This window comes from Mirounga angustirostris, unplaced genomic scaffold (genome assembly GCF_029215605.1).
Source record: "Mirounga angustirostris isolate CCGP_5_RB_7025 unplaced genomic scaffold, mMirAng1.0.hap1 SCAF_12, whole genome shotgun sequence".
Taxonomy (NCBI): domain Eukaryota; kingdom Metazoa; phylum Chordata; class Mammalia; order Carnivora; family Phocidae; genus Mirounga; species Mirounga angustirostris.
The window spans coordinates 34,455,557-34,481,244 of record NW_026991720.1 but is presented as its reverse complement, the minus strand read 5'-3'; the positions used below and the strand labels follow the sequence as shown (position 1 = coordinate 34,481,244).

The 25,688-nt window shown below is 39.4% G+C and overlaps 1 protein-coding gene across 1 annotated transcript in view; it reads left to right on the top strand.

Moving 5' to 3' along the window:
• Nucleotides 1-25,688, top strand: part of MDFIC (MyoD family inhibitor domain containing) — an 89,641-nt gene that overhangs the window by 40,457 nt on the left and 23,496 nt on the right. Inside the window, exon 4 of the mRNA XM_045864380.3 lies at nt 13,699-13,974. Within this exon, the coding sequence (XP_045720336.1) occupies nt 13,699-13,974 (276 nt within the window). The remainder of the gene's footprint in view (nt 1-13,698; nt 13,975-25,688) is intronic.

Below are 25,688 nucleotides of genomic sequence, written 5' to 3'. Positions count from 1 at the left end.
CTGTCATTCCTTCATTCGTTTTGCTAAGTGAGCACTGCTGCAGCAGGTTGTCAGAAGTGCTTGGCCCTTGAATGTAGTACTTAGTAAATGCTCATTAAGTGACTATATGAACAAATGAATGAATGGCAGGTTTCTTTCTACAGAGAAGCATACAAACAGTTTGGTAGAGAGGGCAGACCTTTCAACAAGTGTTGTTTTGTGGGGAGAGAAGAAGGGAGCTTTAGTTTTAGCAGGTGACCCAGTGTCCACCAACGAAACCTGAGGGACATCTCCTGCAGGAAAGGATTTTTTTTTTTTTTTAAATATATTCTTAAAGAGACCGTAAGAAAGAGCATGTCTTTTTTTCAAGGGCTGTCATCATCTCTGAATGTGACGTCTGGAGGTGTTTCACAGAGTCTTGTAACTATGAGGAGAATAGTCAGGTGGGAAAGTTGACATGCCAAGGATGGCAGTGAAAATATAGAACCTAGGAAATTAATAATAGTAGAGCTACCCTATCTTTGGATTTCTTGTTATGCAAGATAATAAATATCTGTAAGCTTTGTGAGGGCAAGTGTTTGTACATTTTGTAATCTCTCTTATGCCTGGAACAGACCCTGGCACTATACTATATACATAACAAATATTTTATAATATATTTAAGTTAGTTTGTCACCAAAGGTACCTTGATGTATTTAGTGGGGTTTAATGGCAAAATCAGAGGAAGAAATGTTTTTATAAATGGACTCAATTGTGTTAATCTTTAAATGTGGTTAATGAATTTGTTCCTCTGTATGGAAGCCATTTCTTGGGGCTTATGTTTGGGGTAACATTTTATTCCCATAAATGTTAAAATCATCTTGATACACTGATGAAGACAAGAATCTAAAATTCACATTCTCCAAATCAGTCTCCAAAAATTTAAAGTAGCCCTGTAAGGGGGTGGGAAGCGGGGGTGAGATTTCATCTTCAGAGAAGACAAGATGAGAAGGAGAAAATCATGTTATTTTTCCCTATTTGTTTACATATTAAACCTTTCCATCATGTTTAAGCTGTGATCTGTTGTTCACATGTAAGAAAGAATTTAAAATTCATATATACTTCCCACTACTTCCTGAGGGAGGAAGGTCTCCAGAATCTCCTGCAGGGGTTGGATATGATCATTGGGACCATCCCAGCCTTAGAGTCACTTCTGAGAACTTTGCTTGGAGTCCTAAATCTTTAAATTATGTCGGAGAGAGCATCATCTATAATGATAACTGTTCTTAGAACTAAAACACAAAGGTTTCCTCGTCTCGGACCATATCTTAGAGGAATTTATTGAAGAGTGAAAAGCTATCCCAATAACAAATACTCACCAGTGAACTTTGAGGGTTATGACCTATATTAAAGCTCAGGGGAATAACAGTGGAATTTACTTTTTTTCTGATTTACCTTGTATAAGCTACCAGAAATAAATTTCTTTTTAAACGTTCAGTTAGCAGCACATCATTTCCTCTACCTGATTCCCTCTCTTCAAATTGGAACTTCATTTGCATTTCCACTGCTCTAACCTCAAAGAGATACTACATTAGGTTGGATTTACTTTTATTAAAGGGTGGGGGGAACTTTTAGATTTATAATTTGGTACTGACTTTTTAATGCTGTTTTCAAGAAGGTCACTTAACTAGTATTTTTGATACATTTCCCTACACATTGTATGATATCTGTACCTGAATCTTTAATTCCCTTGTTATAGCCGAGAGAATTTCTTGAATCCTTGCTGTAGCTCCACCATCCTCATATTATGCTTTTACAGCAATTCCCTAGACTCATGAAGGTGAAGGATGAAGTTTATAATGGTATTGAATACCAAACTGTTGCTTGATTTATTCAGGAAGGTTGTTATATACTGGGATCAAGTGACAGCTTAAAAGCTGGTATAATTCATCATCATCAGTTAATTTTCACTGGGTGTCCACTGGGTGCTGAACATTGTACAAGGTTCTTTGTCAGCAGGTATGTGCCTGATAAGGTTGATGGAACTCTAAGAAGACGGAATTTTGTCTTTAAGGTACTCGCTATACAATCAAAGGCAAGTCAGTAAATGCCCGGTGTTAAGCTCTGTGTACAAAACACATGCAACTAAAAGTATTTTATTTTTTGAAGGGTTCTTGTTAGTAAATTGAGGTCCGGCTCTCATGAATAGCCATAGTGACACCAGAAGAAAGTGGGTGACATTGGATGGATCAAGGTTAGGTGTCTGCTATGGTCCAGTTCTTGCTTGACCCCCACACATTTACTTGTGTGTACACACAGATACTTTTTGTTTCCGTGCATATGATTTCACAATATTCTTAATGAGATCCAATTATCCTTTGAACAAACATGTGCACCCCGCCTCTCCCTAATGAGAGACAAATCAAAGTCACATTTAGATGATGCATCTAGAGCTGGTGTCATGTCATTGTTCTACAGACCTCTGGGTGATGTTCATTCCTCCTTTGAGATGGTTCAGAAATGTGACCTCAGTCAAATTTGGAGTTAGCTCCTCCTGATCTTGCAACTTATGTTTTAAAACATCTCTGGCTGTATGATGGTGAAGGGAGCATAGGATAGCTGCAGTGTCAACTCTCAAGTATGGTACTGGTCTGGGGAATATCCATATACCCCTGGTGAGGCGTAGTACGGAAGCATCTGTTGAGTTTCTCCCTTGACCTTGGCCTGGGCAGTGGACGTGCTCACGCCAGGATTCTCTGCTAAGATTTCTCTTGTTGGGTGTCCTTCATGGCCGTAACTGAGAAGGGCTTCAGGGAGGATTCCCTCATAGGGGCCTTAGCAGTTCTCTTCTTGTTGTTAACAAGGACTCAGATTCAGGGATTGCCTTAGGGTGGAACTGTCATAAGCCTTTATTTGCTAGGCTAGAGATTTTACTAGCAATTTAATTTCTTTAACATCTTTGTTCGTTGCTTATCAGTACCCTTTCTTGGGAGGTAGTGGGGGAAGACTTCATGTTCGGGTAACTGGCATCAAAAGTTGTGTTGCATAATGATCTTTGACTCTGGGCCCTTGACTTGCCACTTCTGTTTTCGAGCTCTGGACTCCCTCTGTCTCCACGTAGTAGCTTGCTGTCCCTAGCTGTCCCTAGCGGCTGCTCCTTCCCCAGACTGTATCCCTTGTGAACGAGTTCTGGGAACTACTTACTGATGGGCAGTGAGTGTGGGAGGCACCTGACAGAGTCTGCAGTTTCAGGCTTCCCAGTTCTCGCTCTCCTCCCTCTTCCATCGTTCAGCACTTCGTGTTTACCTAATCAGCACACTGAATTTTGACTGAACACGTAATCTGGCTGCTGCAATTCAGTTGCCATATCTGACAGTCTGAACTTCAGTGGTCTCAGCTCTCTGGCTGCTGGGGCCGCTGCTTAGGGCTGTATGCCTGTGAATTGCACAAAGGCAAGTGGAGGCCGAAACCCTGCCCTTGCTCTAATCACCGAGGCATGTCTCAGGCAAGGAAGGCTTGTGAAACTGGTCTATGCAGAGGGGAACACCTTTTTGGATTTACACACTAGCAAGTTTATGTGTGTGTTGCTAGCTTTGTCTCTGTTGCTTGCAGAGAAGAACAGCTCTCTCTCTCTCTCTTTTTTCCCCCCAGTTGGCTTTTACCATGGCCAGTTAGAATGGGTTTGTTGTTTTCTTATAGCAGCTACGGAAAGCCATAAGAAGTCCAATATACCAATATATGAGTAGTTTTCTGCAGCGTACCCCAAAGCTCCAGCCTCAGTACGCACGTACTCCATGTTCCAAGAACTGATGGCACCTTATTTTAACCCCTTTGCCACCAGTTCATAGTGACTACTGATTTTGTACGGTAGAATGTATTGATCCTCATCCTCCCCGTTCTCGGCTTTACTTAGGTGATTGCACGTTTTAACAACCTACTCTTTTTTTATTTTTTATGTTCAGTTAGCCACTGTGTAGTACATCATTAGTTTCTGATATAGTGTTCAATGATTCATTAGTTGCCAATAACACCCAGTATTCATCACAACACGTACCCTCCTTAACACCCATCACCCTGTTACACCATCCCCCACCCCCATCCCCTCTGAAACCCTCAGTTTGGTTCCCGGGGTCCATAGTCTCTCATGGTTCATCTCTCTCTCTGATTTCCCCCCCTTCCATTTTCCCTCCCTTCCCCTATGGTCCCCCATGCTATTGCTTATGTTCCACATATGAGTGAAACCATATGATATTTGTCTTTCTCTGCTTGACTTACTTCACTTAGCATAATCCCTTCCACTTCCATCCATGTCGATGCAGATGGTGGGTATTCATCCTTTCTGATGGCTGAGTAATATTCCATTGTATATATGAACTGCATCTTCTTTATCCATTCATCCGTTGAAGGGCGTCTCGGCTCCTTCCACAGTTTGTCTATTGTGGACATGGTAACAGCCTACTCTCGATGCAGTTTTTATATTTGATCAGAGTTCTTGGTTTCAAGATTTTTTTTTTTTTTTTAACTTGTATCCTTGCTTGACTGGAGGGCCCTTATCCCATGGGGGGAGAGCTAAAGGCACCCCAAGGCAGGGATGGATTTAGGGCCTATGTCAGAAATCAGTTCTGCATCTATCCAAGTGTGTCGGTGTGTATCTTAGTTGAAACCTAAGGGTGCTGCGTGCTTTTAGTTGTTGCTATCTGATACTTGCTATTGTTCTGAGAATCCTGAGGAAACCTATTTGTTAAAATTTAACAGAGTAATAGTAGGATTTTTCAGGCTTCTGCTTGCCCGCCCACTAATTGGTTTTTTAAAAACCAAAAAAATGCCTTTTATAACTTAAAAAAAAAAAGAAAACAGGTAAAATTTCAGTATGTAAAATAGATTTTTGGAAGATTGTGACTTTGTGCTATGTTTTATTCATATGTTTTCTGTCATCCGAAAATACTGCTTAGCTTATTTATTTTCTATAAAATATAAGTGCATATGCATTTATTTAGATATGTATTATACAGTTATAAATAATCATAAGCAGAGGTCACTTTATCAGTTGAATCAAGTGATGGAAATACCTATTGAGTCCGAGAACAAGGGGATACCATAGCAAACGGAGATCCTATCTTCATGATGGGATTATATCAGAAGACAATATGATCTTTTAATATATAAATAAAGCTTGTAGATAATAATCCATAAGGAAGCATGCTAACTTAAACTGAAAAATATTCTGTTCTCAAATGTAGGAGTGGTGGGCTTCTATTATCCATATAAGTTAACTAGAAACTGTGATGTGCATGAGCGGGCATAAAGTCAGGCTGAATTCGTCATTCATTTGGGAATAGAAACAAGCATTCAAGAAAAGCTACACTTGGAGGGAATATAATACAAATTTTTTGTTGTTCATTGGTTTACTGCTTGGGGCCTTTTAGAAAAATGTGCAAATCTTATTTTCCTTCATAATCCTTGTATTTTAGTATATTTACTATATTTTTCAATCAAGTTATTTTTCTGAAAAATGAAAGATGACGTTTGTGATCTTTTTTTTTGCAAACTGTTTATTTCTAAAAAGGTTTTGCGTTGATTTATACGGAGGAACAGAAACCCCTAGTAACAGAATAAAAAATAAAAGCCAAATAGTAATCAGAAAGAAATGACAGGAAAATTTTGCAGGGAAGAGAAAGGAAAGAGAAAAACAGTGGTATGAAACTGGGAAGTGTTAAACCTGTCCATACCCATGAGGATCTGTCACTGTTTCTCATTTTACCAGTGAAGGTCCTAATGCCCAGGGGGATGATGTAACTTTCTAAAGCTCACAGAACCGGGAAATACTTACTCTAGAATTCAAACCCTAGTGGGTCTCGCTCAAAGCTGATGCCCTTCCCTCCATCTGTTGATACTGGTGTCTTTTAGAGGAAAACGTTAGCAATTGTGCACAAATTGCTCCCGATATAAAGGTGACCAACTTGTCCTGATTCACCTGGGACTGTCCTCGTTTTAAAACTAAAAGTTCTGCATCCCAGCACCTCCCTTAGTCCTGATCAGACGAGATGGTTGGTCACTCTACTAGATTTCCCACCAGCTGTGGTGACAATACAAATTGTCTTCGAACAGCAGAGTAATACTGGGGTCCTTTTCCTACAGAGCTGCATGATGCACGATTATCCCTCAGTAATAATCAGCTTCTGCATTGTAAAGCTTATCTGCTGTCTTCTAAGATTAACCACAGGCTGTGGATTTGGCAGTGGCCTTTCTACTGCTACCAATGTATTGTTGCTTTCTTTCTAGTGAAATGTGCTATCTTTTGGGTCATGAGTGCTAGGGGCAGTTCACGTATAAGTATCTATAATGTGCATCATTGTTCATAGGACTTGATAGAAGCTATTAGTGTTTTATAACAGTGAGTCCCAGCGTTACTCTGTGGGCTAAATAAAAGTTTATTTCTTATGGAAGAGTATAGGATGAGAATTCCAGGTCAGTGAGAGGCTCTCCTCCTCCCTGCTGCCCCTGCAGATTCCTTCTATTTGGTTTCTGCAGCATGCCTAAGATACTTCCCTCTGCTGTGGTCAAAGCTGGGTTGCTGGCAAGTGCGAGAAGGAAAGTATAGAGGACACACCCCAGGCTGAGGCCTAGGCCTGGAAGTGGCAGAAATAATTTCTGCTCTCATTCTTTCAGAGTGAACATGGGTACATGGCTGAACTTGAACCACCAGGAACACTGGGGAAACGGTTAGCCAAGAGCCAGGACAATGGGGAGCATGGATTTGGGGGAGAAGCTAGCAGTCCTCCCTCTTTCAGGCTCTGCTGAAATATGTCTAAACACTTTCTTAATGTTCTTTACCAGATGAAGAAAATGATTGATTCTCCAAACAACTTCTCAAGTTTTATCCTTTTGTTTAGGAAGAAGTATTTGTAACCCCTGCCACTGATTATGGATGAATTACTGTTAAAAATGCTTTCATCATAAGACAGTCTCCTCCATCCTGTGCATTCCAAGTCATGTAGGTAGACAGAATTTGATTGGGATTCTTAAAGTGATCAATGTTACCAAAAGGTCACAGTTTCAAAATAGATTTCACCATGTTAATATATACATTAAATAAAATGAAGATGTAATAGGTGATGAAAGAGTTCAGAGGCTCAAGAGAGAAATAAAAATTTTCGGATATGCCCTTGGAAGGGAACTGAGGAAACAGGTAGAAAATGCCAGGGGCTCCCAGACTGTGGAAGTGTTAGGGTACAGGGTCTCTCTAGGGTACACTCAGGAAGGCTTGCATCAAGCTGAGGAACAGAGTTGGCCATTAGCACATTTATTTTACTTGATTTTAGCCTAAATTTACATTAGAACAGATAAATACAGTTTTATCACATTAGTGCATCTTGAAGTGATTTTTAAAGCTATTGTATCTAGATGCATGTTATACATATTTATAATAAAACCCTGTGCTTTTCATATATATAATCTCTACCTATAGGTGCATGTTCTAAGTATAATAAAACACTATTTTATTTATATATAATCTCTACCATTTGTGTGTGTGTGTGTGCATGTGTGCTCATGTGCGTGTTCGTCTCTGTCTCAGGGTGACCACAGGGTAGCATGGTACTGCGCACCCAGTAAAAGCTTCGTTAACTATCTCTGGGAAGAGTAAGTTCGGTTCATACCAAGTCATCCCCCGGCAGTATTCTATTTTGATAATTTTGTTACAATTTTAAATTCTAAGCATTTAAATTTTCTTTGTATGTGTACCACCACCATTTAGATTGGGTACATGGTAAGGAGAATTCTTTTGGAAATTCATTAAATTTTATTAAATTTGTGAAAGAGACCAGGGACTGGAGATGACTTGCACATGCTAACAGATTATAGGCTATAACAAAATGTCGCTTTATATTGCCACTCCAGCAGCTGCAGTTTCAAGTGTGGTTATTACTGGCTACAGTATCACCCAGTTTTTTGTTTTTTGTTTTTTTTTAATTATCAAAAGAAGTTCATGCTATCGACTCATTACTTCCATATTTATTATTCTTACTGAAAATCACTAGATTTAATTCTCTTGGTTTCCTTCCTGATTGAAAACATTTGAACCCAGAAAGCACAGTATTTCTTAAGACATTTGTAACTATTCATCACGGATATGAAAATTACAATCATGCAGCATTGTGTGAGCAGTGATTTCCAAAAAAAAAAAAAAATTCTTTACACATACGGTAAGCGGGTGACCAATGCTATCCAGGTTTGAAGATGCTGAATGTTCATATAACTGGTATTTGAAATTTTGATGTGTATTGCATTCGTTACTGAATATCAAGAATAAGTTTTTTTTGCTCATAGAGAGTAAGTTTAAAATGGGGTCTTTTGTAGAAGCACCCATCCTGTTTAGAATGATATAACAGATGCTGAATGTTCACATATCAAACAAAATGCCAGCTTTCTGTAGAAAAAAGGTGTCAAAAAGTTTCTTTGTACCTTTAACGCATGTGATTATGTAGTACAAAATGCAGAGTTTGTAAAATTTCTTGAATATACAGGCAAAAAAATGAATAATTCAAAACAACTCATAAGTTCTCCATTCTATTGTCCCTTTATAACGCAAGCAGAAGATAGCGGTGCGCTCCCAATAGAGCTGAATTTGCACAAGTTACACCTCTGAAAATGCCAGATGGTCTATGGTCTACTTTTGAGAGTTGTCACATATGTAAAGATTTGAAAAAAGAAAGACAGCTGAATGAGAGCAGTGGATCATTAAAGGGAGAGTGAAGGTCCCTAGGCATCGCTTGTGTTTTAAGAAGCATTGTGTCGTTCCCATATTAGTGTGCTTTTTTTTTTTTTTAAAGCCATACACAACTTTTATGCAGTAAGGAAAAGAAATCTGTTTAAAGCCAAGTAGTTGGGGTTTAATCAGTCGGATGTTTTTGTTCTTTATTTGAGAATAAAATCATGTTTCCGACTTGGTTTTACTTATAATTTTCCCGTAAGATTCAAGTCACACCCATGAAAAATTATCAGTGACGTTAAAATAAATGTTAAGATAGCTAATCTATCTAGGGTTTATCTAGTTTTAATTTGACTTACATACTGCGTGTATCTGACCAAATCATAAAACTAAGAAATTGTGTTAATGTTAAAAATCTGGCGTAAAGATATAATACTCGGTTGTTACCTGACCATAATACAAACTATAGGAAAAATAATTAGGTGACAGTGAAACAAAAATGAATGTACTATCATTTTTCTGCCAACAGAAATAGATATCATTTTGAAGATTGAAATGTAGATAAATCATTAAGGATATGTTTGACTACCACTCCAGCCATACCCGGTAATTTGCAAATAGTCAATTTTGATAGTAGAAAAAGGTCAGATCTGTCAGTGTGAGAATTTGGTGGCAAGACGTAGTTGTCTTTTACCACCTTTATTTTTATTTATTGAGAATGTTTATGACATGGTAATTTTAAATTTAATATGGATTATGGACTATGACAGGACATTTTTGATTGACGAGAAGCTCCTTAGTATTGGTCAGTTGGACGTTTCAATTTAACCAAGCTCTCAGATTGCTTGAAATATTCTTTTCAGAGAAAAAGTGGCCCAAAACATTCCATTTATTTGGCGAGATTACTGGTAAGTGCTCTGAAAAGAACACCAAATTAGGTTTAACTGTCTTCTTTGGCATCCCTTTAAATACATATGCATAACTATCTATGTTCAATAGCAGCCATTAGGATGTCATTCTAGTTGATACAAGAAGCTATGGGAGCAGCAGATTAATCTCTAGATCAAATGATTGCACACCCATAATAGATCTCCTCTTGCAGATGTCTTGTCCATTTTTGTTACAAGAAGGTCATATATAGCTGCTAAACAGAGAAGTAACCTTTTTTTTTTTTTCCATCAAGAGTTAAGGACAAAACCAAAATATTTTTGATATATTTTCACACCATTACTTTGTCGTATTCCCCAATATTTAATTTTTAGATAATCATTCTCCTTTATCACTGAAGAACCGAAAAACTGTACGAGGAGTTCATAGGTTAGTTTAATAAATCAGATATTAATGGTAACAGATTTGGTAGGAAAACATGCTTTTGTTAAGAAATGAATTCTTTTTTCTTGAAATATGCACAATCATGAGTAGAATGTTTTGATATGTTAAGATGTTTTTCTTCAAGAGACATAGGATATGTGAACAAGAATCGAAGTAAACAATGTGTGCTAAAGACCTACTCAAATGCAAACTGTCTTCTTTGTCAAAAATATATACCGTTTTGGCTAATCCCCAAATCACAGATAATCAGGCCCTTTTTAGACATTGTCAATACCATGTATAATTGTTAAGCTTTGCATGCAATACTTTTTCTAAATTGAGTTCTTAGTATTCAGATTTAATTTACATTTTGTAACTGTTCATAATCATAAATGGAAAAGAAGACTAATTAAAACAGCAGTTTTTGATTTTGAAATTCCAGGAAATTATAAAATAGTAAAATTTTGGCAATGAGTGGTTTTTGTTTTTTCTGTTGTTTTTGCTGAAGTGCTATGATAGCTTTGCTTAGGGGCTACTCAATCAATGGAAATATTGATTTTAATAATCTCATTACTTAACCAGTGTAAACAAATAACAGCTGGGGGAAAGAGGAGTCAGGGCTCTTCAGCTGCAAAAACTAGAATCCATTTTGGCTAATTTAAATGGAAAAAAAATTTATTAGTGATGTAGTTTTGGAATAGGGGTGAGGTTTGGTGGGGTGGGGTGCAGAGCCAATGGCCCAGAAAGAATTCTTGAGACGTCTTTGGTGCAAAAAGGTGGTTTTATTAACGCACGGGGACAGGACCCATGGGCAGAAAAGAGCTGCTGCACCAGGGTTGTGAGGGGTGGCTGATTACATACTTGGGAGTTGGGGGTAAGGGAAAAGGGAAGTTTTCAAAAGAACTTCATATGCTGAAGAGGACGTAAGATACTGGAGGCCTTGCCATTGTCAAGGCTTTTTTTCCCTCTAGTAAGGCATTAATAGTAAGACAGTTGGGAGCTTCCTGGAGGAATGTGACACATATCCCACCCAGGAGTTGGGGTGGGGTGGGGGAGGGATGTTGCAGGGTGTCAGCTTGTGCTTTGTCCTCAGCTAGCCTTCTGCTCCCTCATTAGCACACGGACCCTCCCAGGTGTTACACGGCCAGAATCATACCCATCCATTCAGTGGGGCTTCTCTGTTGAAAACCGCACTGCTGCGCCATCAGCCCATGGTCTGCTAGGGAGTGGATATCAGACACTGCGTCCCACTGCCAAGACCAGTAAACGTCTTCTGTACTGTTTGTGCTGAGAGTTACCTCCCTGGTGTGGCTGTGGTCTTGCTTTGGCCACTGCTGTATGTAAGTCATCCTTGTGCTTGGTAGGACTTAGGTCACAAACCTGCCCCTTAGCTGCAGAGGAGTCAAGGAATGGGATAGAGGAATTGACCAAAACTCTGTGCGGGTGCTCAGAAATGCCAGACAGCACAAATGATGAGTAGTCATCCTGCTTTTTTTTATGATTTGTTCTCCAAAGAATCTAATTTGTCCCTCCTTAGTATCATGGTATTAAGTCTCATATTTTTTTTAAAATATTTTATTTATTTATTTGAGAGAGAGCATGCGTGCAAGAGAGCAGGAGCAGGGGGAGGGACAGAGGGAGAAGCAGACTCCCCAGTGAGCAGGGAGCCCCAGGGGACTGATCTCAGGACTCTGGGATCATGACCTGACCTGAAACCAAGAGACAGATGCTTAACTGACTGCGCCACCAGGTGCCCCTCTTATATTTGTTTTCAATCTGAAATGTTTTGCTTTTCACATATAGGCATTTAATGCATCTGTAATTTATCTCTATAAGGTATATATGCACTTAGATGTGCAAACACATACATATTTGGAGCTCTCTCTCTTTCCCCTGATTATTTGTGCCTGGACCCACAACACATGGCTTTAGTTCCTGGAGTTTCTTGATAGGACTATATATTTAGTAAGTCAAGCGCTGCAACCCTCTTTTACTTCCTTAAAATTGCTTTAGTGATTCTTGTTTGCTTTTCCTTATAAATTTTTGGATCAGTTTCTCAAGTTCTGTGTAAAAGCCTGTCGGAAATTTTATGGGAATTACACTAAGTAAATAAATTGGGGAGGATTAATATTCACTCTACATTTAGTAGGGTTTCTTTTATGTCCTTCAGTACTGTTCTGTGATTTTTTTGCCATAAAATCTCTGCCCATTTTTTTCCTATCTTAATTCTTAGATACTTATGGGAGGTTTTGGGGGGCTTTTTTTTTCTTTATTTTTCTTTATTTTTTTGATCTTGTAAAGAGTTTATTTTTTCTTGTATATTTGCTGTTTGGTTACTGTTGGCATAGACGAAGTTTGTTGATTTTAATGTGGTTGATCTTGGATATATCTTGTTAAATTCTTAGTGTTTCAGGGTTTGTAGTCTCATAAATTTCCCCTAGAACATTCCAATTAGGTATGCATCTCAAAAAAATTTTTTTTTCAGACCTGTTATTTGTTTTTCATGTTATATTCCTTTTGCCAGTACCTCCAGTGTCATGTCAAATAAGAGGGGTGAAGTTGGGCCACTTTTTCTTGGTCCTGACCTAAATGGGAGCATTTCTAAAGTGCTGACATTTAATTTTGGCAGATGTGTTTTATCAGATTAAGGAAGCTCTCTTCGATTCTCAACCAACTTATTCCCAATAAATGGCTTATTTTTATATCAAATTAAAAAATAAATATGGAAAAAGTTTTCTCCAGGACTTAAAAGGAAATTGAAGGGGTGCCTGACTGGCTCAGTCGGAAGAACATGTGACTCTTGATCTCAGGGTCATGAGTTGGAGCCCCACATTAGGTGTAGAGATTACTTAAATAGATAAAACTGTTTAAAAAAATTAAAATGAAATTCAGATCTGTACCTCTGAAACAAATAATGCAATATATGTTAAGAAAAAAAAAAGAAGAAGAAGGTAGCGGGAGGAGAAGAATGAAGTGGGGGAAATCGGAGGGGTAGATGAACCATGAGAGACGATGGACTCTAAAAAACAAACAGGGTTCTAGAGGGGAGGGAGGTGGGAGGATGGGTTAGCCTGGTGGTGGGTATTGAGGAGGGCACATTCTGCATGGAGCACTGGGTGTTATGCACAAACAATGAATCATGGAACACTTCGTCTAAAACTAATGATGTAATGTATGGGGATTAACATAAGAATAAAAAAAATAAAAAAAAAATTAAAATGAAATTGAAAACTATATTTTATATTTCTTTCTATATTGTCCAGTTTTGATACTTGGATTCATTGTTTTTTTTCCTTTTATCTCAAAAGATAATTAAACATTTTATCCTGTTATTTGGGGATGTTGAGATAATACCATGTTTCTAGCACCCAAAAGAGGGACTTGGTACATAGAAAAACAAACACTTGCTGTTGAATGAGTGTAGAATAACTTTTTCAGATTTCCAATTTAAATTTTCTTAAAAAACAAAGCAGTCTTTCCCACTGTTTTCATATGCCTTGTATAAGGTCACTTTTGATGACCCTGTCCCACTTCCCTTTTTTACTAATTATGTTTTCTCTGTGTCCGTGTTTATTAATATTTTCCTTTTTTCTTTCTCTCCATTTTGTAGAACCATGGGTAAAGCCCGGGGGGGGGGGGGGGGAGTCTGTTCCTGAATATATTTTGATGATTTTCAAATATTTCTTTTTTTAACTGGATCAACTTTTCCTGTTGTTTAGCTCAACCCCAGCGCTTGCCTCAGCTTCCAACATGCTCACAGGAACCAAGTGAGGAAGAAACCAGCAAGATAAAGAACGGCCACACAAGTCTGAGCAATGGAAATGGAATTCACCACGGGGCCAAACATGTATCTGCAGATAATCGAAGACTTTCAGCACCTGTTTCTCACAAAATGCATAGAAAAATTCAGTCCAGCTTGTCTGTAAACAGCGATATCAGTAAGAAGAGTAAAGTAAATGCTGTCTTTTCCCAAAAGACAGGCTCTTCACCTGAAGGTAAGTTGGAGATATATGCTTATTTTATTTGACCAGATGTAAAATCATAGTCACCAATAACTACTTGATCAAGCAAACATGAATGAAGAATCTTGCTTATCTTTGAGACAAACAGGAGTTTTGGTAAAATACAACCTCTCCAAAGGGAAACACAGGCTAGGAAAGGAAGTGCCGGCAGCTGACATCCTGCTTTAGATTATTGCTTTCTAGAGTGAGGAGTCATTACTTTAAATAGAACCGATATACTTACTGTTTTTAATACCATGTTTAAAAATATGGATGCAACATGCTGGTGGTGGATGCATGTATTTTCTCTGTCCCTGGTTCATTATGTTACTCTGCGGTTCAAAGAGAAGATTGCCTGCTTGTATGTTTGTCTTGCAAATGAGTTCTTAAATATGCAACACTAAAATGAGAAAAAGATTTGGCAATGGTCATATTCTTGCCAGAGAGTGGGCCAGGTGATCTCTGTTGCTTCACTGGCTCGCATCTCCCAGCCAGCTGTGCTGCCATTCCCACCCCTTAACACCCCCCCCCCCCCCCCCCCCCCCCCCGCTCACTGTGCTCTGGCCTTGAGCTTCTCCCATGGAGGCACAGGGGTATTCTCTGACCTCTCAGGAGCTAGTTACTAGGTCTGCAGTTCGGCTTCATCCTGCCCTTGGCCAGGTCAAAGTCAGGTTAAATACTATGAACCTGAGAAAGGTTTTCTTTATTACAACACAAACTCATCTGATGACAGCGGGTTTATAACCCACAGACTCCTTTTATAAAAATAGCTTGCCATATTATATATATTTTTTATTTTTTATTCTATTTTACTTTTTTTTAAAGATTTTATTTATTTGACAGAGAGACACAGTGAGAGAGGGAACACAAGCAGGGGGAGTGGGAAAGGGAGAAGCAGGCTTCCCACGGAGCAGGGAGCCCGATGCGGGGCTCGATCCCAGGACCCTGGGATCGGGACCTGAGCCGAAAGCAGATGCTTAACGACTGTGCCACCCAGGCGCTCCTACATATTTTTTTAAAAAAGAATAGTCTCCCTATCATGTGTAAGGTCCCAGATGTCTGCCAGCCCATCCATGTTCCTCTGTTCTTCCTCTTTGCTCTCCTTTAGCAGTTCTTGGGATCCAAAAACTCAAATCTGTTTTCTAAATATAGGTGTAGATAGATCTTTCCACCTGCTAGTTCAGGTATATCTGATTTTTTTTCTTGTTCCCCTTACCTTTCAATTTTAATTACCATAAAATCTTAAAGAAGGCAAATTCTGTCAATGCTTCTGTGAAGTTGGCCATGCTTATTCATAGAGATAAATTGAGTTGTAAATAGGAAATTGTATCGAGAGTTACCAGTAATGAGTGGGAGAAAGGATATTGTATTTTGGCTACAGGTGTCTCAAACTCAACTGAGGTAAAGTGTTAGGTTGATCAAATGATATGATAATAAATGGTCTGCATAGTTCTAGGTCAGTGACACTACTTTCCAAACTAATTAGATTGAAAGGGACATGATTGACACTTTAAAATGAGTTTGACATGTAAGCTGTATGGTCATCTCTGAAGCAGAGGTAGGCTGTTAACTAAACTGGCTCTCCAAGGAGTTGGGAAGGCAATGCAATTTTCTTTAGAGTATCTTTGCTTCTAGGTGATTGGGTGAAATAATTGAAATCTACTTGTTTTATACATTTGAATTTACTTATTATTATTACAGCCTTAACCTCTTATTTGCCACTTAATATTTACTTATTTTAAAGAATGGTCTCTCAATCCAACCGGAAAGGTGCATATCAGCCCAACTTGAAATATCTTACGGAATTTTTAGAAAAATATTCATTATTTTCTTATTTTTAATACCATGTCTGAAATTATTTCTGGTGGAAGAATGCAGCTTCCTTTTTTTTTGCCTAAAAAATCTTAAAAAGATTTTTATTTATTTATTGGAGGGAGGGAGAGAGTGTGAGTGGGGGGAGGGGGGAGAGGGTGTGTCTTAAGCAGGCTCCATGCTAGGCATGGAGCCTGACACGGGGCTCAATCCCACGACCCCGAGACCATGACCTGAGCTGAAATCAAGAGTCAGCCGCTTAACCGACAGAGCCACCCAGGCGCCCCAGGAATGCAGCTTCCTAAGTAACCTACAAAGGAAGAGGAAAATCAGTAGTGTTGAAAGAGTTCTAGTCTCCCCCTCTGTCTCCGTCTCATTCAGTCCTGTGAGTGTGCGACAGGGATAAGGATTAAGGACAATCCTGCTCTTTATCACAAAATCTTTCCCAGATTGGGCTGGGGGTATGAGTCATATGAAACACAAACGAAGAGATCTAAATATATTGTAGAGTGTCCTATCCAGAACTCGGCTGTGAGGCTATAAAACTTAGCCGATTGTATGTTCCTGGTGTTGTGATTGCTCAAATCCAGATGAAAATTTCCTTGTCCCAGTTCATATAGTCTCCAAATTAGGTATCCTCATGCTTTTTGATGCTATTTAAAGTTGAGCCCTGAGTTTCAGTTTTGAAGTTAGGTTTCTTCTCTGAATGGTGCTGTAGCTAAACAAAAAGGGACAGACGGGGCAGATAGCAAGTGGAAGAACCAACGTTGTGAGCATGGCCAGCAAGCTCGCTGGGCGACCCGGGTTTCTCTGGGTCTGCTTTCTCTATAAAACTGTTTGGAGGAGAAATCTTCCAAGTTAGCTTGTGTTCCCGGATTCTGTGATACTGTCCTCACAGCAAAACCGCTCCGTTGCACGGCATGTTTCTTGCTCGACAGAATATGGGATTCCAGGCTGAGCAGAACTGTAATACTTGCTGAGTGGGACAGGGCAAGGGCAGGGATGGATTTGATGCACAGGGATGACATCTGGATTTCAGGAGGTCTGTAGGTCACAACGGTAGGTCTTGGACAGGCTTGATTTAGGACATGAATAAAAATGGATAAAAATTATTAAAAAAATAAGGAGGAGCTTAATAGTTTTCTCGGTTTTGTTTTTTTTGTTTTTCATTTTCTTCAGTCTTTATTGTCTACATCTGTTCCTCTCACAGTAAAATGAGCAAATGAATAGCAAAGTCATATTCACCCTAAACCTCAAATCAGCTAACCACAGTTTGACAGTGTGTGTTTTTTCTGGACAACCGGCGCTTGTGGTTGTTTTTGTGTTGCACATAAATAAGAATGACAAGTAGAGGGGCATTTTTCTGGCTCAGATGATGGAATTAAATATTTAACTATTTCATTTTGCTTAAGAGAAGTAGGGGCCTCTTTGCTGACCAAGTTTGGAAAAACCCTAAGATGGGGGCCCCGTGCTTACACAGAGCTAAAGACTGACCCCACCCCTTAATTGAGTCCTTGTGTTGGCAAGATCTTTTAAGCTCTAACTGTGGTTTGGGTACGGCCTGAATGCTCTTTTTTAAGCTATGTTGATTTGTGAGTTAGTTCATTCTGTGTTCCTGCTGCACTCACATGATCTCATTGTAAATGAGGAAACTGAGGCACAGACAGGTCAGGTGAACCCGCTGACATTAGTTGGTATGTGGTAGAAATGAGATTCAACCCCAGACATTCTGGCTCCACAGTCTAGGCTCGTAAGCCCTGATATTTTGCCTTACTAGAGTTCCCTAAGGTAAAGGTAATCACTGGTCATTCCAACACTGCATCCTAGTGTTGACCGGGTTACCTGTGAAGGTTAGGCAGGGATCTTCGTATACATTTGCCTTCTAGAAGCCTTTTCTACTAAAACTTTCAAAAGAATTTGCACACTTTTGCCCTATTCTTGTTTTCCTTTCCTACCAGACTGTAAATTCCTGAAGAGGCTGGACTCAGATGAGTCCGTTTTGTTTAATTTAGTGTGGTGCCCAGAACAGTCGCTTCATAGAGTTTCCTGCCAGTTAATAAGTGATGGTGTTTTATTTCACACACCTTTATCCTACTCTTCCTTCAAGCTAGCACTGGAAAATAAAATCTGTACTCATATTCATTAAAAAATGTTATTTTAAAAATTTCCTTTTATGCAATACCCATGTTGGAAAATATTGTACCTTTTATTTAAAGGTTATTAAATAGGTAGATTTCTACTTATTTTGTATAATTAAATATTTTCATACATACTTTAATTTTCTGATTGCATCACCCAGGTGGAGAGTTTTAAGCCTAAATGTTTAAGATTCTTGACCTTTGAAATAATTATAGTATAATTTAGTATCATATAATATTCAAATTGCCAAGGGTTTTCATTAGACGCGAAACACTTTTCTTACCGTAGGAACTGTAAATCCTAACATTTCAGGTGTGCCAGTTACAGCTCTATATTTGTGTAAAAATTTTCAGCAAAGATGTTTTTAAAACAGACTTTGTACCTTGGGTTAATGTGCCATCCTTTGTACATCTCCAGCTCCAGAAGCTCATTGAGCATAAATGTTGAATCAGACAGTCTAGAGCCTTGTGGATAGCGGAGTACCTAGAATCTTTTTTTTTTTTTAAGATTTTATTTATTAGAGAGCACAAGCAAGGGGAAGGTTACAGAGGGAGAAGCAGACTCCCGACTGAGCAGGGAACCCAATGCGGGGCTGGATCCCAGGACCCCAGGATCATGACCTGAGCTGAAGGCAGACGCTTAACTGACTGAGCCACCCAGGCGCCCTGGATCCGTCTCATTTTTAATCACACAGATGCTGTGTGGCCTAGTGATTAGAGCACAGACACTGGAACCAGTCTGCTTGGGTTCAAATGTTGACTTCACCACTGTCCTGTGATGCGTCCTTGGGTAGGCTTTATGCCTCAGTGTCTTAAATGTGAAACGGGGATGTTATTCGTACCTACTTAATAGGATTGTTGTAAAGAGGAGTTGCTATGGAATTCCTTGGAGTTAGAACAGCAGTCTGGCCCAGATGAAGTATTTGATAATGATGACAGCGACAGCAGTGACACTTAACCCCTGCGAGTTCCCTAAGAATGTTAACTTCCTCGAGAAAGCAGTACCTGGATGGAGACTCAGTAGCTAGTGAGGGTAGGGGGACGCATTCAAGGCTGAATGGGTGTTATGAATTACTGTGTTTTGTTCAGAGAACCCTCAGTATTTCACTGTTGTCAAAGCTGAATTAGGAGCACTAAGACTGGAAATGTGACAAAGGGCAAATCCACAGCACCCCTCGGATGTTCTGTTCCTCTGAACCTTTAAGAAGGACACCATTTTATATCCAGTGTGCATTTCTTAAAAAAAAAAAAAAATTCTTTTCCTAATGCAGAAATTCCATGGTTGCAATTTTTTTTTTTTTTAAAGATTTTATTTATTTATTTGAGAGAGAGAGAATGAGAGACAGAGAGCATGAGAGGGAGGAAGGTCAGAGGGAGAAGCAAACTCCCTGCCGAGCAGGGAGCCCGATGCGGGACTCGATCCCGGGACTCCAGGATCATGACCTGAGCCGAAGGCAGTCGCTTAACCAACTGAGCCACCCAGGCGCCCCATGGTTGCAATTTTTTAAAACCAGATGCCTTCTTACCTGTTCAGTATGGCTACCCAGTAAGCACCCACCCACAGACTGCCTTCACTTTCCTTTTGTATGTTAGAAATAACTGTCGCCGTATGTGACATGATGAATTACTTTAGGCTTGTGGAGCTGGGATGCTACCAAGCTCTAGGAAACCTTTGGATGGACCTAAGCCCAGTCTTCAAATTTTACTGGTTCTCTCTGCTTCCCTTTCTTCTATTTTGTTGGCTTCCTACCTTTTTAGACTCCGCCTCCTCCCCTTTTCCGGTGTATTTCCCCTTGTATTATTCGTAATGTAGTAGTTTTTCACTGTATACAGGAGAGGGACAGGGCATGGCAGTGTCAGTAGGAGCAGAGGCGTGCCTGGGAGAGTCTGGGTGGGGGCACACAGCCTTCAAAGGGGATTTAGCATAACCGAGCATGACAGTGTGAAAAGCTCACGAGGTGATCAGACAGGTCCTGCCCCCCCCACCCTTCCTTGACTTCCCCTACCCTCCTCACCATCTGCAAACCTTGATTTCACTCGGTGTGTTTGAAAGTATGCCTTTACTACAGTGATTTCTAGTTCAATTAGTTGGGAAAATGAATAGAAATCAAGTGGCACAGCTAAATGCCCTTGCTGCTTCTATCCCCTCAGCCTGGAATGTTCTCATAATTTTCTTTGCCTTTTTGACCTGTGCACATTTTTTTCAGAACTCAACTTGGGCTTCATCTACTGATGCCCAGTTTTGAGCTAACTGGCCCTCTTCCGTGTCCCCGTAGCACCTTCCACGTACACAGTGATACTGAAGTTTATCTGTCTTCCTGCACTAAAACCTACTCTTACCGAAGGCAAAGCCTTTGTCTTACTCTTCTCATTTCCAGCAAAGCCCGGAGTCTGGCTTGTAATAAATATTCAGTCAATGCTGAAGCAAGTAAGGAGTATAAACCTGAGAACACAGGTACTTGTTCTTTAACATTCCACAGACATTGTGGTTGAGACCTCAGACTGGCTGAAATCCTCAAGGGAGAGAATGTGGAGCCATAGGAGTGCAAAGATCTGAGGTCAGAGAGAGGCGAAAAGAAACTCCACTGAGGCGGGACTGGAACTCAGAACTTTTGCCTCTCACCTCCATCGTTTCCTCCTCATTCCTTGAGGTTTTCAGTCAACACCATGTTCCCAACTCCTAAAACCAGAAAAAAAAAGGTAAAATTCAAATTGAATTGTTCATTCTCAATTACATATTATAAAATCTTACATTCATTTTCCCCCATAAAAACGTCAGTTTTGCCTGTAATTATAGAAATACAAGTATTCTAGTGGACGAATAATAGGATTTTATGATATGACCATAGTGTCATAATCTGAGCTTCCAGAAACAAACTTTCTGTGGCTTTGGCAAGCTATGTCGCCGCATTCCTCAAAATACTTAATTTGCTTGGATGATGTTTTGTTTGGTGCTGTTTTCTCAGGCACAGTGCCTTCCATTCCAATGTCAAAATGATCGTGTGGGAGAAAGGTTTAGGATTCTGCTTTCCGAGGCAGTATTTGCCAGTCCAGTGGAAAACAGGCTTTTAGTAATTTTTACTGCTCAACTAACAAACTAAATGGAACAACAGTAACACAGGGAGATGGGTGTGTGAGGAAAGAAGGCCTGACCAAAGTTGACGGTGTCAAAGTACAAATCATTCCGCACATATAAATCATTTTTACTCACTTGAGATATTTAGTCAGCTGTTTTTTAAAATTATCTATCCAAAGTATTTATAAATGGTAAGTGTGTCTTTAGGACCAAATGCAAATATTTAAACACACTTCCTTTAGAGTTTAGGAAAATGGGTTAACTCTATACTTTATGTGCTGGAGTAAATTATTCTCATACCCATCAGTCCGATGAGGAGCACAGAAAAGATTTTATAAGGTCCTGAAATACATACAGTTTAACATTTGAAACACCTCAGGTGGTTTCTTTAAAAGAGCTGACGGCTTTGCAGGCCAAGTGAAAGAAGAGAGAAGCCATCAGCTAGGTAATGGATTTCACCTCCTTTAACTTGGGCTTTTGTAGACAAGTGGCTTAGACCACTGCTCGAACAATTTAAATTAACTTAGCATTCACTCAGGAGGTGGGTGGGGAGGAAATAAAACAATGGAGATACAGATAGATTGGCCAGGAAGCTCTGGGGTGTGGGGTGGCAGAGTGAAGAGACTATTTAGAAACCCAGCTTCAAAATAATAGGCTAAATGGAAAAACTGAATAAATCTCACAACCCTATTAATACACCATCGTTTTAATTTTTGCATTCGTAGTGAAACGTTTCGGTGGTGTTTTAATATGTGAGACAGCACTAAGTAGCTACAGCAGCCAGGCTGCTCTAGGATGAAACTTTATTTTCAGCCCTGTGACTTGTGCTGAATGTGAGCAATGAGAACCTGAGATTTTCTTCAGGGTTTCAGGATTAAGTGCTGCGTCCCAGCCCAGGGTTAAAAGTGAATAGAACTGAACTGCAGCCAGACATCCATCCTGATTGGGACTGTCATTAATTTTCTAGTTCAATTAGTTGGGAAAATGACTAGAAATTAGGAAATCATGAATAGCTCAGTGTAGTTTGAGGAGGACCAGGAGTTGTTTTAGACCTTGTCGCTTTCAAAAGATGATATACAATCCAAGAGCATTTGGAAATACAGACTTGGAGCTTGGGAGGAGTTAGAACCAGGTATGCTAATTTATATTCTCGTAGAGAGAATATTTGAAACTGTGAATTTGGATGAGTTTTCTCAAGAGATTTAAGAGAAACAATCAGATGGCTGAAAACTAAGTGACTCAGGGATCACTGGAGGCCAGCCAGCTTGGTGGGTTGGGAATGGGAGTTCAGCTTGCGTGCTTAGGAGACAATCCCATGGAAAGTTCAGACTTTTCTCCACAGGTGATGTCCAGTAGAGTAAGTCAGAGTGAGGCCAAGACCCTGATAAGATAACCTACGGGAGAGGTCAGAGGCAAAGAGAGGAGGACGATTATCTTGCTGAGGAAAAAAAAAAAATTGGAAAGGGTAGTGTCATGGAAAGAATGTTTTAGGAAAAGGACTGCACCGGATAATTGACGGGTTCAGCAGGATGAATACTGAAATAATTCTGTTGGATTTCATTGTAGATATCATTTGGTGACCTAATTTAGAGCCATTTTCACGGAGAAGCCTGAATGATGTAGGTTGTGGAATGTTGAGGAAACTCACTGATAACAATAGTTCTAGAAAGGCTAAAGTCCAGGGTGGAAGTATGGCTCCAGGGAGGTTGTGTTGTTAGGTGTTCTTTCTTTTTAAGATGGGAAAGCTTTGAATGTGTTACATTTCGATGGAAAGGATCTAGGAGAGAGGAAAAGTTTGAATATATAAAAAGGTAATTAACTTCTTGACAAGCCGGCATATAGGTTCTTCAGAGTTCAGCTCTTGAGTTCAATGATACTGAATTGTGTGGTTGTATATCCATCACCAAAGAAGAGAATTGAGCCACCAGAGAAGCATTTACTGAATTGTTAACCTAGATGACTACTCTGTTGTGTGGTTGATTAATCTTAGAAGCCTTCTGAGTAACTTCTGTGGAATGACTGCATAAGAGGAAATTAACTTCAAGTGATTAAAAGCCTATCTCAAGCCCCCACTCCTACCTCATTCCAGGAACACTAACTGGCATTTGAATGGAAGGCATTGACAGGGTGGGCAGTTAGGATTCTGAATTCCACATTTCTGACTGTTGTATTTTGGACCACAGGTTGATGGATGTTTAGAGCTTCTTATACTTTAGAATTGAATTTAAATCATAGCTTATATATGTATGTATATATGTGTGTGTGTGTGTGTGTGTGTTTATAGTATAAGAAAGGAAATAACATCAACAAGTAAAAAAACCAGTTAAAGAGTTAGTTACAAGAGAAGTATAGGAACAATGAGTAAGGAAACTACTATATAATCCAGAAAAATAGAAGACAGGTTAATATTAAAATATATTTAAAGTAAATTTATCTTTTAATATGGCCTACTCTTGACTGAATTAGTGTTGCAAGCAAAAGCTTGAAAAGGTTAAGACCTAACCTCTAATAAATTGGAATATTGATTATGATGGTCTCTTACACAGTGATTCATTTTTGGTTCATGGGCTTGAGAATCTGACAAAAGATGTGATTCTTTTCCTCAAGTTTTTAAGAAAGATGGTAATGGAATCCTGTTACCTCTTGTGTTTTTCCTAGAAGTAAAGACATTGGGCACCTTCAGACCTCTTACTCTGAGATCAAATATCTCTAAGACGTTTGAATAGTGAGGGGGGATGCTGAAGAGCTAGTGTAAGGATTTTGAACAGATGAAGGACATGATCTAACTTACCATTCTTAAACATGACCTGCTTCTGGGGCTGAGAGTCCACTACAGGCACATGAGGGCCGAAGATGGAAGCCTGCTGTGTGCCTCTTGTAAGAAGTCAGATGGAAGATGGCTGGGTTGGATCAGGGTAGCAGCGGTGGAGGTGGGGAGATGTTACACCGGAATGTATTTTGAAGGCAGGGTAAGATTTACTGAATGATGAGATTTCAGTGTGAGAGACAAAATTTAAGGATGATTCCCAAGTTTTTTGGTCGAAACAGTCTAAAGTAATGAGTTGTCATTAATGGAGATGAGAAGGCTACAGGAAGAACAGGGTTTTGTTGGTGGAGGAAGGTAAGGATTTTGGTCATGGACGTGGATTGAGATACCCTTTATTTAAGTGGTGATGTGAAAGGAGGAGTCTGGAATTCAGAGGAATGGTCTGCAGCCTGAGATATATCTTATGAGTCATCAAGGTATAGAATGTTCGTTGGAGGGCACTCCCTAGGCCTGGGGTTCTCCATCCTGGCCCTGAGTATTTGGAGTAAGAGCTTCTGGGCCAAAGGAGTAGGAAGTAGATTACTACTCTCTGGGCTTTGTCCCCAGAGATTCTAATTCATTTGGAATGCGGTAGGGGTGGCTAAGTTATCAGTCTCCTTTAGAAGCTCCCCACAGGATTTCAGTATGCATGCAGAGTTAAGAACCACTGCTCAGGATGCAGGAGCCCTGGACTACTCCAACATAGAGAGGTCAGAAAAGGAAGAGGAACCATTTAAAAAAAAAAAAAAAAGATGAGTAACTGGTGATGGAGAAGGCACCATGAAAGAGGGACAGCTTGGAAGCCAAGTGAACAAAGTGTTTCAAGAGTCAAATGCAACTGAGAAATCCAAAAGGATGAGTGAGAGGTAACCCTTGACATTTTCCTGTGAAGGTCATTGGTGACCTTCATACTTTTGGTGTTGTGATGGGGACAAAAGTCTGATCGAAGTTGGTTCAAAAGAGAAGAATTAAAGATGCAAGTCTAGGCTACTCTGGTTCAAGGAATTTTGCTGAAGGGGAATGTTTTTAGAAATGGGAGATACTGTGTTACTGGTAATGAGTTACTTAAGGTGAGAGCAGGATGTCCTGGAGTAGGAGAGAGAGGAGGAGATGTTACAAAATGCCTTAGGTTGTAGTTATTGATATCTGTATCTATATTATATCCTTCACCAGTTTTAGAGTGTTAAAGCAGCCATGCTTTAAAGGTGATCTTAGAAAGTGCCTCCTACATATAAGCACTATAATACATACAGCAGGCCCTACACATTTATTTAGCCGGATATCCCTCAGATGGCCAGTAGGATTTGGCATGGACTTATAGTTTTGGAAACCTTCCACTTTAAGAAAATATTTTATCATTTGGAATGATGTTAATTATGATAAAAGTTTCCATTCGTTTTAGAGGGACTTCAAAAAATTATTTCATAGTTACAATAATAGCACTAGACACTGCGTAATACTACAATTCTCAAAGGAGGAAGTTTTTGGGAAAAGATACAGAATGTGCAGGATGTTTTGAATCTTCTGACAAAAACTGGCTGATGACTCATGAGTCTCTTACAGTTTGTGAAATATACAGAGGGAAAATAGTACCAAAGTATTGCTCATTGGATATAATTTTTGTCTTCACATATCGGAGGTGACCAGTTACAGCAAAACTTTATCTCAGATGCTCACGATAAATTTAGCCTAAAATTTAGCTACAGTATTTACACTGTAAAAAAAAAAAAAAAATCAGTTCAGTTTCTGAGGTTTGAAGAATAAATTTAAATAAAGCTAATGAACTGAAGATAATACTGATGTGTAATCCATACCTTAATTTATGTCCAAATATCATGTGGTCTGCCCACTGATGATCTGGAAAAAAGAGAAAATT